Here is a 19563-nt window from a genome sequence, read left to right on the forward strand (position 1 = left end):
GGCGCTACAGCGAACAAAAGTACGAAATCGCTCCTAAAGCACTTGTCGTAGAATTAACGTAGACGTATCTTAAATCATTGGAGACGAACGAAATGCATGTGACGGATTCGATCGCCACCCTTGAGGATTTTGTTTTTGCTTTTTTTTGCATTTTTTGAAAAACCTTCTTTTGTATACCAGTCTTAGTTTTGCCTAGTCGGAACCAAACCAGTGCAGGAAAATCCTCTAGAGAGTGAATATCAATAATTGTATAAAAAAAAACTGACGGCACGCCAAAATGTTTGAAAGAGGCAGGGCCATTTTTTCCTAAAATGGCTATAGCTTTTCAACAGAATGAGATATTTACCTCAAACTCGATACGCACACGTAAGACCTTGATCTGAGGTCAAATGAGAAAAATCACATAGTCTGGCCACTGTGTGGTGCTATAATAGGACAAAAACTTAAAAACCAGCTATAACTACACATCAGCTAGCCAATGAAGTTCGAGCACATATAAGACAGGGTTAACAGAGGCTGATCAGAACAAAACTCGGTGGGTCTGTTTGACTCTCGGCCCTTAAAGTCTGAGAGAAATTTGAAAGAAATCGGCCACTGGGTCTCGATCACATTTTTCAAGTGTCTAAACGATTACACGAATTTTCAAACATGCACACGGTATTCATATCATATAATAGGCCTTCTCATTCTGAACAGCTTTGCCTCAAGACTCACTGCTGTCAATTCAATCGTTTGTTAATCATTCAAGATTTTTTTACCCTCAAGAAAACCATGGCAGTACAATTCTCTGGGCTCTCTAGGTCAATAATTATCATAAAAAGGTTGAACCTTACACTTTGGTTAGATATAACATGGTCGTTTAGAAAATGGGCCTGGCCAAATATACCCAAAGGCCTATACATCCCAAACTAAAACTGAGAACTTCATGAAACTAGGTGAGCACATGCAGCATATGATCCTAAAGATGCATACCAACTTTTATGGAGATTGTGCTTTAGGTGGCACTATAAGACTTATACAGGTAACAACAAAATACTTCTATGGTAAATTACCTGGAATTGGTAAAACTGCTCTATTTAATCATTGATTTGCATAGATACAGTCTTCCTAAATAATAGATAATGCCTTTTCTCGTATTTGCTTAAATGTCTTAGTACTCTTGAACACCGGTAATCGCTTCTTGCAGCTGTATTTGTATTTATGGTGTTAATTTGTCATTTTGTTTCATATATTCCTCAGAGAATGGCTATGCGAGCACAGATGAGGATGCGTCTGAGTTCAGTCAGGCGTCAGAGGGCGGGTATGAATATATTCTTACAGCACATTCACAGATGATTATCATGAAATAATCTACCAAATCTAAATTTGAACCTCACCGCTTAACTTCCTGCTACAGTTTTTCCCAGATGAAGTTGTCTGCGAGTCAAGATGACTTTAAGATGAAGGTAAAACTCAAAATTTGTGTCTCGGCGTTGATCGAGTAGTATTTTATGACATGACTATATAGAATGGACTCATCAGCATTGGAAAGCAGCACTTTATTTCTGTTCTGTGTGTTATAACCAGCAGGTGGCAGTGTAGTATTTTGAAATATTTACTGCTTTTCCTCTCACAGGTTGAGCCTCGGCTATCTGCACAAATGAAGGCGGTGTCAGCTGAGTATTTGGGCCCGATTCTGGACCTCTCCTCCAAGAACATCACGAAGTCCCTGGCTTCTCTGTCGGAGATCCATGAAAACGGCCTGGTCCTCAAAGAGGCTTATTCCAGAGAGCTGGTGTCTCGAAACATCAGCCTGCCTATCAGAGGACACACTTTGTGAGTGGAACTGTCAGGAAAAACTCTCTCGTGCTGGAATAAATGATGTCTCCTCACAGTTATTCAGTTATTTTGAACATAACACAATTTGTATGCTGATGTTTCAGCCCAAGGCAGTCCAGAGGATCTGACACATCTCCCTTAACAAGGAGGCAGTCATACGACCGAGGCCACCCATATAGGTAACTTCATCACCAGAAATCTGCCAAACAATGTTTCTAGTTAAGGTTAGTTGCTGGGGTTTCAAACTGCGATCTGTGGGGAAAAAGACAAAGTTTATTACTGAATTTATTACAGTTGAAAACATGTTGGTAACCGATAGTTGATGTTAGCCATTGACGACAACTTCAGTTGTAATTTTTGGGTGAACTATCCTTAAAGGTGAAGTATGTATCAGGTTAGCTGTTGATATGTTCTGAAATATTTGGTTTCAGGATACTGTTACACTCTTTACTTTAATCAAGCATGCTGTTTTTGTGTGTATTGTTTTTCTTGTTTTTTTTGTAAATGTCAGAAGTCCAGAGGTAGGCTACACCCCTCCTCCTTCCCCTCCTCTTCGAACACGCAATGACCGCAACGTCTTTTCCCGGCTGACAAGCAACCAGAGTCAGGGCTCAGCGCTCGACAAGTGAGTTGCACACAAACACACACGGACAGCATGAACTATTTATTATCTTGATTTAAAAAAAAATAAAAAATCATAATAGGCTGATTTACTTTTAGGGTCTAATTCCTCATTGTACCTGAGCATGGGATTTTGCATAAGCCCACATGTTCTCTAGGTTTATTTAATTGCTTTCCTTTTCCACCCAGCTAGTTTTTTTTTTAAGTAAATAGCTGAAGTATGCTTTCTGTCAGGTTACTTCGAGTGCTTCATTACAGTATTTTAATCCACTAGTTCGGTACCTCAGCTTTAACCCAGTGTGTGCCGCAGGTAGTATCGATCTTAAATTGCAGTCGAATTGTTAGTATAACTCAAAGCCGGCAGCAGAAACTACTGTCAGTTCTTCGGCTCCTGTGAATTCTCATTATAACATCACAAGTGGGCACATTAGGGTAGAATAACCAATTATTCCACCCTCTGAAGATGGGTTTTGTTTGCACTTTCCTTCCATAATTGAATCAGCAGTGTCTGATATTGCCATAGAGATCTAAATTGGTCATTTGATGCGCCTGTCAGGGATTTATCTCATTATTTCTCCAACCCCTTGAATATTGCATTCCCGGGTGTGTTTGTGTGTGTGTGAGTGTGGGATAGGACACATATGGGAGCAGACTGTAGATTTCTCTTAATGTAATTTCTACCAAGCCGCACCATTCTGTAGTTTGTGTACAGCGTTTGGCTTGCTATCTGTCCTGTTCGTAGTTATACAACCACCTTTAGCACAGTCATTTTGTGTTCTATGTTAAATTACCTTAATTAGTACTATTTGCTAAGGCAAGAATCATTATTACTGTAGCTCATACTTAGAGATTTGAACAAACCCCTGATGGTGCAACCCTTCCGGCATTATTTGTGAGCGTATGTGATGCCTCAGATCTTGCCAACTTATTGAAGAGAAGCACACCATTACTTTTATAAGAGTTTAGACTTGAAATTGGTGATAAAAAATACTAAAGTTATGTTAACCTGTTAACTATTGGTTCTTTTTAAAGAAGACGCTTTGTTACACAGATTATTGCAGAAACTAAAAAAAAAAAAAAAGTTATGGAATGTAAAATATACATAAAATGTAAAAAGTAATTTTTATATAAGATATATATATTTTAGAAAATGTTGAATTCTAAAACTGCCAGAAAATCAACACCAAAAATCTTTAATGAGTTGTGCTCCAAATTTGAGGTTGATATCTCAAAAAATTAGTTTACAGTAAGATTTCGTTTGGGCGCAGCACCAGACTTATCCACTAGATGATCACCAGGCACTATTAGTAACCATATAAGGGTGCTCCATTTCCATATATGGTTTGAGTGACCTGAAACGTGTTTTTCCATACTTTTAAAAATAATTCTGAAGTATTATGGGCAGTATGGCAGTATTTGACTTGAATTCAACCTCTATCAAACACAGAAAATATTTGCTGCAAGAACCCCGAATGCGCGCTATAGTTCATGCTGCATCACAAACAGACAAGCTGTCAGTTTTTCTTTATATTCAAAACATTTTTAGACCTTTTTTCTCCAAAAAAAATAAAAAATAAACTAGAATACCTGTTTGAACAATTGGCAGGTTGTTACCAATTTTTCATGATTTTTCATCACTATTTCAAAATAAAAGTCAGAGCTCGCTGGCTGACTCTGACTACTCTGGTTTCTCTGTAAAGTATATTGAAAATCAGTCATCAAATATGACCGAGTCTTTTATTAAATAGTTAAATGTAAAATAGTTTGTCAAGATTGCTTTAGGTTTAGGCTAAGATATTGCTGTTATAACATGTAATAACAAATCGTATATAGTATGATAAATAGTATGAATAATATTTTTAATAATAATAAATAACAATTTTAAGTCATCCTGCAGCCCCCTGATTGAGAACCACTGTTTTTAGATCCTGAAGAAATATTCATTCAGATGTGTCTAAACGTTTGTCTATCAACTGATAAAATCCCCTTTTGATAATGATATAAAAGTAATAATGATAAAAAAGGTAAAATTCTGTAGCAAAAACATTGACTCTTTAAATTGTCTCCAAATTTGGTATTGTCAAAAAGAGAAACGGAAAGAGACAAACCAAAATGGACTAATCCATGAGGTTTTGAGCTATTATTATTATTATTATAGACAAAATTATTGACAGTAAATACTATGATGAGTCAAAAATGAATAGGGCTCATACTAACCCACTTTATGAAGACTTGTGTAGTGATACAAAAATGTTCTTTTTTTAACTTATGACCAACAAATATGTACATGGAATTGCTGAGATGAGCTTTATGAGGAATAAATGGAATATTAAGGAATTAAATGCCATTTTTCATTTCATTTTATTTGTTTCTAAAGTACCTTTCAGGCTGTTCATTACAAATGTTATAAATTAATGTATATTTTTAAAAACAATGTTTAAAATAAATGACACTATTGGGTCAGTTTGACCCCTTTCTGGGGGTAAACTTGTATTAAAGTAGTCAAACAATATTTAGGGACCAGAATAACAGGTTTTTTGGACTAGCAACATAACAACCACTCTTGACATCTTAGCAACCACATCGCAACACCCTAGTAACATTTTTAAAGATGTAACATGCAGTGCTAATATACTTCTTCCTTTACCACTTCTTTTTATTTAGAACTTAATTAGATCCTTTCTCATGTATGTTGATGCGTCTTTACATTAATAATCTCACCTGTTAATGTGCATGTCAGTCACAGTCAGTACGTCGGTCTCAGTATACGCTGTTTTGTGATCTTAATTATTGTAACCCATGAGACGCTTTTCCACTTGATTACTGATTGGTCCCTAATGGGCGGGACTGACTTGATTAGACTGGAATCCTGACAGCCTTTAATTCTTTGCTCTGGTTGGCACAGAATAACAAAACCGGACAGCAGACGCAAGACATTCATGCAGGCCAATATTAATAGACCTTCATCAACATTCATATCAGTGTTGGTGTCAGCGAATCAAAGTGTCCTGTCAGTTGGTCACACTCTCATTAATCTGTTTCTCAAATAAGCGTGTGTGCATGTCCTAAGTTTATTTGCTTCTAGTATGACTGAGTCTGTGTTTTAAAGTAGTGTGACACTTCATTTACATTTCAGCCAATCAAATGCGATCCATATTGTTTTTCTTTTGACTCTAACTCTCTGACTTCATTGACTAGCGTCACTGACCAACAGAAAATAACTCTTCTATTTTAATATAATGTAATTTATTCCTGCGATGCAGAGCTGAATTTCCAACAGCCATTGATCCTTCAGAAATCATTGTAATATGAGATGCTTATTATTAATGGGCTGCTTAAAATGTTTGTGGAAACAGACTTGTTTTTTTCTGCGAGGAATAGAAATTTCAAAAGAACAGAATTTTTGAAATGTAAATATTTTGTGACATTATAAATGTCTATTCTGTCACTTTTGTTTTGATCAGTTTAATATTATATATGTTTAATGCAGCTGCTGTGTTTAAAAATTGGAAGTAAATCTGCACAGACATGGTTAGTGAGTTTGACACTTTAGTCTCATCTTAAATCACATAATATTTAAGTCTTATTTCTATGCTGTTGTGCATTTTAACATTTATTCCAATGCAGTGTCTTGCCCCATAGGCTTTCATTGTAAATGTGTTCATTTTAAAAGCTATTTTTTGTTTTTGACACACATTTCTATATTAATCGATTGCATCTCATAGATATTGTTGATAGAGCTTAACACTGTGTCCTAACTTGGTTCTAGGTTTTCTCTGTTTTAAAATACTAATTACACAACAAAATATTTTCAGAACTATTTCTTTTAATGAAAGGAAATAACTTATGTTTGTTTATCATTCATATTTTATTCTCTGCACATCAGCAATCAAGATTCAAGATTCAAGATTCAAGAGTTTTATTCGTCACATACACAATTATACAGAGTATAACCAGCAGTGAAATGTAGGTCAGGTCCGCTCCAAGGACAGTGCAATTATAAAGTATACAAATATTAAGAGAAGAAAAGTAGAAAAAAAAAAATAAATAAAAAAAAATAAAAAGAATAAAATAAAAAGATAGATAAAAAATATAAATATAAATGTGCAGGTCAGTATGTTGTTGACTTAAATAGTAAACATCCAATCATCCAATCATCCAATCATCCAATCATCCAATTTGACAAAAAAGCACTTAGTATAATGTGTGAGCGATGATTGCCACATGCGGCTTTGAATCTCATGTACGTTTATATTGTGTCTGTGAATAGTGGGAGCCGTTTAGCCTAGAGTGCTATAGTGTTTCAATAGAGATGTTGCCCAAATGAAAAAAAATAGTATTGATAATACATCTCACTAAAACGCTGGCCTTTTTTATTAGTCATGTTTCATTGATAGTCACTATAAAAACAGCTCAGATTAAATAGCCGAGTGAATTGAGACGTGAAGTATCCATTACAACAACACAAGCTCTGGGAATACATCACTGTGAGGCTTCTAAATATGGATCAGAGCTCAGGTTTGGAGTGGGCTCTTCCTGTTAACATTGAGTCTTATACCAGTAACCCCACCCGATGAACTCTGCATAACCTTCCTGCTAACTCCTCCCCCTTTGCTCCAGCCCCACCCCTGCTCCTGCCTGCTTCCTGAAAGGCTCCTCCCCTTCCCTCTCTGTCGTCTTCTGACTCGTCCTACCTTCCCCTAACCCAACTGCCGTTCTGCCCTGTAGGTCGGATGACAGCGACTCCTCTCTCTCGGAGGTGCTCAGGTAGAGATCTCTGTCTGTCATTCTGTTTTCTGTTGCCTGGTTGCCCCGCCCGGCCATGCCCCCACCGGGTGTGGTCATGGCGTGAGCATGCATGCACCCTTTCCATTTGCGTCCTGTGCTGTGAACTCTGTGAGAATTGAATGAACCTTATGGACAGACTTGTTTGAATAGCTTTAACGATCTTGAAGGTTCAGAGGAAGGAAAACCAATTTTGAAATATAACTTTTGGTCTGAATGTACTTGCTTAAATGTCACAAAATCATTTAATTGATCATTTCCTGCCGAGCTGTTTGGAAGGCCCTATTAAAAGTCCTATTTGACTCTCGCAACAGCTCTGGACTGGGATCAAAAGGTGGCATCCCACTAGCCAACTCAAAACGATTCTGGTCGAGAGTGTCATGCTTAGCGGCATTTTTGGCAAAAACTCGATGCCTTCTGCCAACTGCCTTTTAATTTTTTCTCTGATTCCTTGTCAAAAATTGCCAAAATTACCCGATCTGACAGATAAGAACTTCAGTAGTCACTCCCAAAGCCAAGAAGGTCTGCCTCACCAACTGAACAATATTTTTAGGCAGTCCAGAAGTTGTCGGCAGGGCTTTTAACTAAGGGTTAACACCCACCCTCTGAGAGATGCCCTGTCTCTTGACTCTTAAGTAACTATGTTAATGAAGCTTATAAATGAAAATCGACAGAAACATTGGCTAGTAAGATGCCAACCAAACTTGTTAACATGTTGAGCAAATTTTGTCTTTTTGTCCTTTGAACTACCAGTAATCTAATTTGTTTTTTCGGAAGTTTCCTCTGGTCTCTGTTGTAAAGACTCCAAAAAATTGGTTCAGACAAACCCCACAGGTTCAATTTTGTATGTTGCTCAATATTCTTTTCTTATCCAATATAGCGGCACTGTGATTTCTCTGCACCCCATTATCCTGACAGCACGATTGCATTTTTCTCATTTTTTTCGAGTTGCTCTCGTTATACCATTAGAAGAAGCTAATGGCTCTGTGATAGAACATGGAGTGCTTGGAACTACTCGGCCCTAAATTTCCTTCGAGAGACAAATCTGTTTAAGGGAGGAATCACAGACAGCCGGCTTAACTTGTTCACCAAGTGAGCTACTGGTGATAAACTATCCCCGAATGAAACAAAACAGCATGATGATAAACTTCACGCTATGATGTCTTATTATTTCGTCTAAATTGTCTAAGCTGAAGCCAGTGTAACTGGGCAGCTTGGACTTTGTTTTTTATTTTTTGATCAACACCCTCTTTCATCAGCGTAAAGCTGAGTGAGTCAGTAGGGAAGGCTTTTATTCTCTGAACCACACTGGTCTGCTCTAAATCCTGCTATGGTAATGTTCAGATAAGGTTCATTCATAATAACTCCCCCTTTGTTTATCCATGAAAAGCACTGAAACTCCATATCCTGTCCTCCGCATGCTCGTCTTCTCTGCTGAGGAGACTTGGAGAAGAGGCAACAGGACCCCCCTTGCCCCCCATCTCCACTTCCCCCTTTTCACACTCCATGTTTTTCTCAGAGCATCTGATTTCTTTGCTTTCAACCCAGTGGAAGGGTCCAGATCCATGAGCTTTCTCCTCATTGGTTATGTGCTGCATGAAGGTGTGGTTTTTAGAACATCAATTCTATTATTATTATTATTTTTTTCAAATTTGCTGTTGCCATTTTGTTGTAATGTTTTGGTTTTCGCACTTGTGTGAAATGGAGTGTTTTCTTTTTCATGTGTGTTTAGTATTGCAGGGCTTGCATGTCGAGTGTGCACAGACTGATTTTTGGTTTATGGCAGTAATGTTCATAGCACAGCATGGCACTATACATGTATTGACTGTTTGATTGACACTAAATGAGAAATAAAATGTGAGCATTTTCCTTAACTCTTAACACTTTTCTAATTCCTCACTTATCGGCTCAAATGAGCAAAAAATTAAGCTGCATAGTGTGGAGAAATGATGTGGTGCTTTATCAGTTTAATGCTTTATCAGTATTCTTTGATTGAAGTTCGCACACACGTAAACTACTTTGTAGATACTTATGTTTAAACTCCTCACACAGTGTTAGTCCGGAACCCGATCACCATCAGTTCCTGTTCACCGGACCTCCCTAGAGTTCCTCTCACTTGAGAGAGCACAAATGTGCCAACAGCAGCCTCTCGCGTTTCATCTGTCCTCAGAGAGCTGGGATGTCCCAGTTTCCTCTTTAATCAGCCATCCTCCTGTCACCCTCTGTGCGGCTGCGCTTTCACAAAGGCTTTGACGGCTCCACCATCATTAGAACTTCACAGGCGCTGAGCTGGACAGAGGCTGATCTCAGCCCACTGGAGACCAATTTCCCTTCATCCCAAACTCCAGCTTCATTTCCGTCTCGCTCGGCCGGCAGGAAGGAGCGTTCCGAGACTGGGCTGGTCGGGAACGCTGTCAGCCTTAAGGGGAAGAGCCTCATTATTTTTTTTAGGGGAGGGAAAGCTTGTTTAGCCCTTCCAGGTTGCCAATGTATGTGGGCTAATTGGCAGGCACAACTGGAGCTACAATGCTTTCTTGGCAGCAACAATTGATGCCAAAAAATGAAGGCTGTTTTTGAAAAGTAATGCCTACTTTTGTTTGATTTTGTTTTTCTTCTGACAGATTACTTCCACCTATTTACTCAAAGAAATGAGTTCTCCGATTTCCAGGAGGGGTCAGTACTGAGCTGAAAACTCCCCCCACTGTTATGACTGGCATAATGCATCCTCCACTCTGCACAAGTGGGAAAATAAGACAGAAATAAGACGAGAGATGAGAGATCAACCCCGAAGTCATTTTACTTGTCTTGGTCCCTCAAGTACAAGTCCTTGAGACCTTGAGACCTTAAGTTTTATTTTTGTTTCCTGAAGTTCTGGAGCAGTTTATAGACTAATCCTCTCTTCCATCAAAACAACATGTGTGTTTAGCACATCTCTCCTGCGATAGAAACCCTCATTTAGCCCGTGGCAGAGGTCCATCATAAATCTGACCAGAAATTCAGCTTGCCAGCTGTCAGTAAACGTTACATCCATTTGCAGTTGGCTCTGTGGTGCAGTTACGATGGATGTGGAGATTGCGGTTTTCAATTGTACACCAGCTTGCCTGTGCTATTGTTGGGGGAAAACAGAAAAAGCTAGTGGATGCCATCCAAGACGAAACATTGTTCGCTCCCCAATGTCAAGTCAAGTCACCTTTATTTATATAGCGCTTTTAACAATGTAAATTGTGTCAAAGCAACTGCACAATATCAAAAAAGGAAAATAGTGTGTCAATAATGTAAAATGAAAAGATTAAAAAAAAGATTTTCAGTTAAAGGCATTTCATTATTGAATTCAGTGATGTCATCATCCAGCTCAGTTCAGTTTAAATAGTGTCTTTGCAATCAGATTGACGATATCGCTGGAAATGAAGTGTCCCCAACTAAGCAAGGCAGAGGTGACAGCGGCAAGGAACCAAAACTCCATCGGTGACAGAATGGAGAAAAAAAACCTTGGGAGAAACCAGGCTCAGTCGGGGGGCCAGTTCTCCTCTGGCCAAACGAACCAGCAGTTCAATTCCAACTGCAGCAAAGTCAGATTGTAAGGGCTCAACTGGTTCCAGTGGTCTTTCCCGATGACTGTCTAAGTGGCGGGGTCCTCACTGGGGATCTGTCTCTGGCGCTCATCTCGGTGTCCTGGTCTCGGCTGACGTTCAGGGCTGTTGAGGCTGTCTCTGGGTGCTGATCCACCATCTGATCTGGATACGGACTGGATCTGGTGACTGCAGTAACCATCTGGGGTGGATACGGACCTGATCGGGTGGCTACGGTGACTGGGGATATGTCCCTGGGGCTCATCCAGGTGTCCGGCCTCCACCGACGATCAGGGCCACATACATCATCTCCCAGCGCCGATCCACCATCTGATCCGGACATGGACTGAGAAACAGAATAGAAACAGACAAATATTAACATAGATGCCATTCTTCTTATGATGTAACGAGTACATCATGTGTTATGGGGAGTGTTCCCGGTTCCGGTGGATCTAATTAATGCAGACGTGGAGGACTATAATGTGATAAGAGCTTGCTCAAGTACTGAGGAGCTAAGCCATTCAGGGCTTTATAAGTAATTAACAAGATTTTAAAATCTATACAATGTTTGATGGGGAGTCAATGCAGTGTTGACAGAACTGGGCTAATATGGTCGTACTTCCTGGTTCTAGTAAGGACTCTAGCTGCTGCATTTTGGACCAGCTGTAATTTGTTGATCAAGCGTGCAGAACAACCACCCAATAAAGCATTACAATAGTCTAACCTTGAGGTCATAAACGCATGAATTAGTATTTCTGCATTTGACGTTGAGAGCATAGGTCACAATTTGGATATGTTTTTGAGATGGAAAAATGCAGTTTTACAGATGCTAGAAACATGGCTTTCAAATGAAAGATTTCTATCAAACAGCACACCTAGGTTACTAACTGATGAATAAGAATTGACAGAGCAGCCGTCAAGTGTTAGATAGTGTTCTAGGTTATTACATGTTGGGTTTTTAGGTCTGATAATTAACGCCTCTGTTTTTTCAGAATTTAGCAGTAAGAAGTTACTCGTCATCCAGTTTTTATATCGACTATGCATTTGGTGTGTTTCACTGGGCCGCGAATAAATATAGAGCTGAGTATCATCAGCATAACAGTGAAAACTAACACCATGTCTCCTGATAATATCTCCCAAGGGTAACATGTAAAGCGTGAAAAGTAACGGCCCTAGTACTGAGCCTTGAGGTACTCCGTACTGCACTTGTGATCGATATGATACCTCTTCATTCACTGCTACGAACTGATGGCTGTCAGATAAGTACGATTTGAACCATGCTAATGCACTTCTACTAATGCCAACAAAGTGTTCTAGTCTATTTAAAAGAATGTTGTGGTTGATAGTGTCGAACGCAGCGCTAAGATCCAGTAGAACTAATAAAGAGATGCAACCATGATCAGATGATAGAAGCAGGTAATTTGTAACTCTAATGAGAGCAGTCTCAGTACTATGATACGGTCTAAATGTGATATGAGCAACCATGACAGGTGTTGTGTGATGGTGATACCAAGCCTGTCAGCCATTAGACAGACCAACATGGTTTAGAGCAACCATTCCTTCCTCGCCTTTGTCTGGATGTGGTCTCGATGATTGATAGGCGATTTGACGGCATTCATACTGGTGAAAAAGAGATTTGAAGTGTCTTTTGGGAGCTTCTGGGAAACTCTGTGGTTCCTAATTGGGACCATCTTTCTCACATAAGACTGCCAGGAGGAAGAAGTGCTGCCTGTCTACTGCAAAGAGTCTTTTAAACAATTTATGTGGATATAAATAAGTTTAAAAAGCCCAGTGTTGCTCTGCATCCTCAGACGCAGTAGGTTCCTTCTTTTCATCCCTGCTTGAGTGCAAGAGTTTCAGTCGATCATTTGCAAATTCTGTGCTGCCTCAGCACACGTGAACAAGTCATATCTACTTTCTGTTCTCGTGCATATCAACTCAGGGTGGATTATGGATCAGGCCAGTGGGGCAAGGGGCCTCAAAGCCTCAGGACATGCAACAAATAAACTGAACACCAGGGCCCTTTGGGTGTATGCACCAAAGGGTCACATGCACCAAGTGGTGCATAGAATGCATTCTTAAAACGAGGGACTTCTAAATGCAGCATAAGTATTAGCCATTAGGGACTGCAGTGGTCGAGGTAGGGGCTCCAAAGACCTGTGTCCAGGTGCCTTTGGAATTTTTTAATCACACAAATGGTTTGAAGGTGGCACCCCCATGTCATCCAAGATGTTCATGTATTTCTTTCTTCAGTCGAAGAGATATTAAGGTTTTTGAGGAAAACGTTCCAGGATTTTTCTCCAAATAGTGGACTTCAACAGGGACCAGCAGTTTAAAGGTCCAAATTGCAGTTTCAGTGCAGTTTCAAAGGGCTCTACACGATCCCAGCCAAGGTATGAGGGTCTTATCTAGCAAAACAATTGATTAATTTTCTAAAAATAATAAAAATGCTATATACGTTATAACCACAAATGCTCATCTTGCACTAGCTCTACGATGCGTGTCCATGCACTTCATGCATTACGTAATCACATTGGAAAGGTCACATTTTTTCCTAGCAGAAGAAATTTTTTAGGTTTCAAGATTTAAACTGATGATATGCACACAAATGGACCATTTAATACAAAAACATATAAATATGTGTCATTCAGCATACAACAACTTTTGAAAGGTCCTTCTTCACACTTTGTAAACACTAGGTCGGTGCTTCTGCCTACATCACGCATGACCTTTCCAACGTGACTACGTAATGCGTGAGGTCGAACTAGTGCAAAATGAGCATTTGTGGTTAAAATGTTTAGCCTATAAATTGTAATTTTTTTTTTAGAAAATTACCAATTGTTTCGCTAGATAAGACACTTATTCCTCGGCAATTTGGACCTTCAACCCGTTGGTCCCCTGTTGAAGTCCACTATATGGAGAAAAATCCTGGAATTTTTTTCCTCAAAATATTTCCTTACTTTTCGACTGAAGAAAGAATGACAAAATTTTTCACCCAATGTCATCCAAGGTGTTCATTTCTGGAGTGAACTAATCCTTTAAATAATGTTACTTAGGTGCTTAACATTTCTGTCAATTGCAGACTTTTTGGGTCTAGAGATAAAAGTTACTTGAAACACACCAGTGTCGATCGTGCTTCTGCAAAACATATGGACATTGAAGATGTCTTAAAATAGATCCACTTTCTGTGCCATCCTGCAAAGTCAGCAGTAACCAACTGAGCGGCTTTGAAATGCGGATTTAAGCTTCTGAACCAAAGTCCATAACTCACAGAGGACTTGGCTGCAGTTTACATCAGTCGAACAGGCTTCCCTTTCAAGTGTGCATTCGGGTTGGCTTTGCAGTCAGTGTGACATCAACGTCACATGTATCGGCTCCCCTGCTGCTTGGCAGTGGTACACTACAACAGGACATAATAAGCACCTGCTCAATATATGGAGTCTGTTCTATTGTTTTCACTCATGTTCGTCTGCCTGGCTTATGGCCGTATCCTGTGTGACCCATGGAGTCTGGAGAGGAAGACGTAGTGGCGGCCTGTAAAACACAGCTGGAGTCTGATAAATCAAATGAAATATCAGCACATTGACAATGAACTCCAGGGAGAGCGGCCGAAGGATGGGGGGCCTGGAGTGTGCAAGGTTCAACCGCCGGAACAATTCAGTGAACAATTTATTCTGCCCATTGAATCAAGTCCACCTAGCAACTCCATTGGCTGAAAGAATTTTTAATGACTACTCAATTCAATGCCTGATAAGAAATTCTGAAAAATCTCTTTATGACGCATGTTGTTTAATACTGTAAAAAAAATTTAATTTTTGTAATGTAAATGGCCGATTCTGTGTATCATTCTTTAGATTTTCAGTTAGGTTCTTGCCAACTAACAGCTCCATGTATTTGCTTAGCATACAGTTTGTATAGCATTAGCTTAGCATTGCATAGCATTTTAGCTTAGCTCACACTCTAATTCTCGTACTCTACATATAAATACTGTTCAGTGGCTTCACAAATTTGACCATATCCTATAATTAGGTTAATAGATTGGACCTTCTTCCTGTTTCGATTTTTTTGTCTCTCAATCTGGTGTTCTTTCACACATTGATGCAAAAAAAAATTTTCTGCTTTTTTTTTTTTTTTTTTTTTTTTGTCCATCCGTGTGGAACAGATGACACACGTTGTATTTGAACACAAACAAGTTTTGATGCGACATCCTCCTTTCCACCTGCTCGACTAACCTAACAGACTTCCGCACTTCACAACAGTGTTTTAAAATGCTGCTTGTCTTCGTGCAGGGGTGTAATCACTCCCACAGGTGGGCTGAAGGGGGGCAGGACGGCCCCTCTGCAGTGTGTGGCGATGGCCGAGGGACACACCAAACCTGTGCTTTGTTTGGATGCCACGGACGAGCTGCTATTTACTGGCTCTAAAGGTATAGTTTTTTTTCCATTGTGAACCTGTGAAAGGAAAACGTAAAAACCCATAAGCACAAACACATGAGCCAATTTGAATTACATTTTCTCGAGGTCAAAAGCCCACTGCTGTAAAGGCCGCTAACCGTGGGCAGCTCAACAGAAATATTGTGCAACTTTACATATTACTCAGTGTTTCAGTTTTTATTAATTTACCAGCTGCCAGGATTACATCCTGAAACTGTAATCATAAATGCATATTTAGCATTTTGCCAATTATGCTTTTGTGTTTTTTTGCTGGCGGGGCTAGCAACCTTTTGGACATTGAGTACAAATTTGAGCTTTAAGGACTACAATACATTGAAGGGACTGAACATTTTTTAAACAATTAAATTAATTTCTAAACCTAATTAAATCAAAATTGTATGTAATTTTAAGCCTGCTTAACCTTTTTGCCATTGGTGATGTGTGCCTAAAGCGCAAAATATACATTTTTTTTTTTTTTTTTTTACTTTGGGCTCAAGGATGCACATGATTGGCAATATGAATAGTGTCACATTTTCTTTTTAATACCTGGAATTCAGATCGAACCTGCAAGATGTGGAACCTGGTGACTGGACAGGAAATCGTGACCCTGAGAGGACATCCTAACAACGTTGTGTCTGTCAAATACTGCAGCTACTCCGGCCTGGTCTTTACTGTTTCCACCTCATATATCAAAGTATGGGACATTCGCGATTCTGCCAAGTGTGTCCGGACATTTACGTGAGTATCTTTTCAATTAGCATTTAGCCGTATCATCTGAATGCACCAAGTTTTTAGTTTAGCATGAAAATTTCTACTCATCCATCTTTAGGTCATCGGGTCAGGTGGTCTCAGGCGATGCCTGCGCTGGTACAACCACTCGCACCATCACTACAGCCCAAGGCGAGTACCAGATCAACCAGATCGCCCTCAATCCCTCCGGATCTGTGCTGTATGCCGCTGCAGGCAACACTGTCCGCACATGGGACCTCAACAGGTGCATAGTTTATTCCCAAGTCATTAGCATTTATTGATGAATTCAAAAACCTACCAAGTGAACGGGCTGTACAGAGTTCATAACCTTGTGCATATTCTGGTTTATTCTTTGTGTGTAGAATGCAGGCCACTGGGAAGCTGACCGGACACATTGGGTCAGTCATGTGTCTTACAGTGGGTTATTCTGGAGGAGGCAAGGATCAGGTGATCACTGGATCCAAAGACCATTACGTGAAGGTGCGTTTAACTATTTTAGTTTATTTCCCTTTTTTATATAGGTCTCTTTTCTTCATGTAGTCATCTAGGATACAGGTTTGACATTGAGTACCATTTTGTGCTTAAAATATTTGCATCTAAAGCAGTTATAATTTAGAAATAAATGATCATTTTCTACCTTGTTTTAGACTATGGTTTGGTATGGTTGAATCTTGGCATATGAAATAAATATGCATGTGAAGCTATTGAAACAATTAATGGGTCCTATTATGCTCTTTTACAAAGTCTTGATTTTGTTTTGGGTGTGTACTAGAACATGCTCTCATGCTTGGTGGTTCGAAAATCGCATTATTTTTCACATAATTTACATTATTACAATACCTTTCTCCCCAGCCTGGCACAAACGGCTCGATTAGTTCCGGGTTTTATGAAGGCCCGGCTTCCGAAAAACGAAATGTGTTGTGATTGGTTAGCTGTCCCAGTGCGGTGTGATTGGCGAACAGCTTAGACGGTGTTTCAGTATTGCCCCGCCCCTTGCCAAAGCAGCAAGTTTGTCAATATTGCTATATCAATTCAGACCTCGAGAATATCGCACGGGACCTTTGCACGCACGGATATTACAAGACATATTAAAGTGGTAACGTTATTGTTTTTTTTTTTTTACTAAATCACGTTTTAGATAGGATGTCAACAACAGCTTAAAAATAACTGCATTTACTATGTACAGATAAGTGCAACGGTAATATGTGTTATGTTTATTGTTCTATAATTCTAACATTGAAACATGAATTGCAATGAAACTGTTATACAGTTAAATTTATTTATACCATAGTCCCACAGACTTAAGGTCTTTGCACACTGAGTACGAAATTTTCGCGTGCGTTTTTCCATTTTTCGTAATCCTCATCCTTTCCTATCAAAATGCATGGTACGGATGAGAAAACACAGAAAATCGAACCTGATCTGAATTTTGTCATGACGGACGAAAGTTTCGGAGGCAGTGTGTAAACGTGATTGACACAACGTGAGGTCGTATTTATTTTTTAACGTGCGGAAATTTCGGACAAAAATATCGGACACTGTGTGCAATGACCTTTACACTATTTGTGGCGGCATTTTCACTTTAGAATACGGTTTCTGGTTCTAAGCAATTCTTGCAGAATTATCTAATAATTCTTTATTAATTACTAATGGGTTACCTGTATTTTCACTTTCCACTTTCACTTTATCAAATAATTCTGCAGGACTTATTTCAAACCTGAAACAGTAGGCCTATTCTAAAGTGAAAATATTGGGAACCCATTAGTAATTAATAAAGAATTATTAGATAATTCTGCAAGAATTACTTAGAACCTGAAACACTTTTCTAAAGTGAACCTATTAGTAAATAATAATTACTATATAATTTTGACTCAAATCAAACTTGCACTCTAAAAAAAAAAAACCTATAAATGTAATCATAAACTTTGTAGAAAAAAACGACACAACCCAGATAGCAACATAGTGTTGGCCCAGGTGCGGCCCACATCTGGCACATGTGGAATGATGATCTGGCCCACATGTAGTGTGGAATGATGGCACTTGGGCGGACCGTTCCTGTATTTCGCCAAAGAAATGCACCAATTCAATTATAATTAATAGTAGTTCTTCAGGAGGTGTGACAGAATTGTTACGGGTGTGGTGCGGAGCAAAGAGCGCACGACGAGCATAGAAAATAGTCCTTCTTTTAATCAGGATTCCAGGAGCAGATACAAACAGGGGAGTGCACACACATCAATAATAGCAACAATAACCGACAATCAGACATACTAACACAGGAACTTATAAAGGGACAGATAACGAGGATGGACAGGTGCACACAATGACTAATTAAACTGAACTAGGACACAGGGGAAAACAGAAAACCCGACATGGAACAGTCAAAAAAACCCCAACATGTAACATATCGCCCCCTCCCCGCAAGGCGTGGCCTCACGCCGTAACGTAACAACTGAGGAGGGCGGGTGGGGGTTCTGGAGGAGGATGTGGAACAGGAGGGTGACAGAGACAAGACATGGAGTCCAAACAATAAGTCCATGGGGGAGTGGAGGGTGGGAGGAGCCAAGGGGGAGCCAGGAACAGGAGGAGCCAGATGACGACCCAGGCCACAGTCCAGATGGTGGCCCACGGGGGAGCCGACGGAGGGAGGAGCCATGGTGGAGGAGGGACCGCCGACTCCATGGGGCCGACCAACGGTGGCGGAGCAGGTGGTGGTGGAGCCCGAGGTGGAGACAGAGAGCCAAAGAGCCAGGGTGACGCCGAAGATCCGGAGGTCCAAGGCGGAGCAGATGTCTTCGGCGACCTCGGCGCAGGCGGAGATCCGGATGGCCGCGGCGGAGCCGGAGCGACAGAGGACATAGGTGGAGCAGGAGGGAAGGAGGAGCCCAACGGAGCCGGAGGGACGAAGGGACGGGGCGCAGCCCAAGGAGAGTAGTCCTGAGGTGCAGGTAGGGGGACGACTGACCAATGCGGAGCCGGAAGGACGAGGGAGCCCGGTGGAGCTGGTGGACAGACGGGATCCGGTGGAGCCGAGGGAGCTTGAAGGCATGGTGGAGCCGCAGGGTCGCCGGACTGAGGCGGAGTCTGGGTCTCGGAGGCTGAGGGCGGAGACGAGGGATCCTCCAGACTCAACGCCAACAGAGCTGGAGGTCGGCAGACCCGCGGCGAGCCCACGCCACAGATGGTGTGCTGAGGGTGAGCAGAGGGGCTGACGAACTCCAGTGATGAGGGAGTTGGAGTAGGAACCAGATCAATGAGAGGCGGTGGGAGAGGGAGGTCGGGTGGGATAATTCCCCAGAAATCCAATACAGGAGCTGGCTTCAGGATGATTGTGTCAGTGTGAAAGTTAATGAGGTTTCCCAGGTCCAGTTCATGCTCACCCTCAGCGGTGGCGCCGTGGGCGGGGCGTTCCATCGCCCCCGCGATCTCCACAGCTTTCTCCACCGTCGGATGCACTGCCGGCTCTCGCACCTGGTCAGACGTTTGGGGCTCGGGCTCCGGGACGATCGGCAGCTCTGTCGCTCCTGATGGCGATGGCTCAACGACCGCGGCAGGCTCTGGCTCTCCGTCTGCGGTGGGCTCGGGCAGCT

At 40.8% G+C, this 19563-nt stretch overlaps 1 protein-coding gene across 1 annotated transcript in view; it reads left to right on the forward strand.

The window, feature by feature from the left end:
• The window catches only part of LOC306855031 (kinesin-like protein KIF21B), an 85924-nt gene that overhangs the window by 52723 nt on the left and 13638 nt on the right, over positions 1–19563 (forward strand). The window contains exons 22-30 of the mRNA XM_079393417.1: positions 1240–1300; positions 1397–1445; positions 1616–1815; positions 1923–1997; positions 2330–2443; positions 15083–15219; positions 15784–15964; positions 16056–16220; positions 16339–16456. Coding sequence (XP_079249543.1) covers positions 1240–1300; positions 1397–1445; positions 1616–1815; positions 1923–1997; positions 2330–2443; positions 15083–15219; positions 15784–15964; positions 16056–16220; positions 16339–16456 — 1100 coding nt within the window. The remainder of the gene's footprint in view (positions 1–1239; positions 1301–1396; positions 1446–1615; positions 1816–1922; positions 1998–2329; positions 2444–15082; positions 15220–15783; positions 15965–16055; positions 16221–16338; positions 16457–19563) is intronic.

The sequence above is a fragment of the Barbus barbus genome, assembly GCF_936440315.1.
Source record: "Barbus barbus genome assembly, chromosome: 35".
NCBI lineage: Eukaryota > Metazoa > Chordata > Actinopteri > Cypriniformes > Cyprinidae > Barbus > Barbus barbus.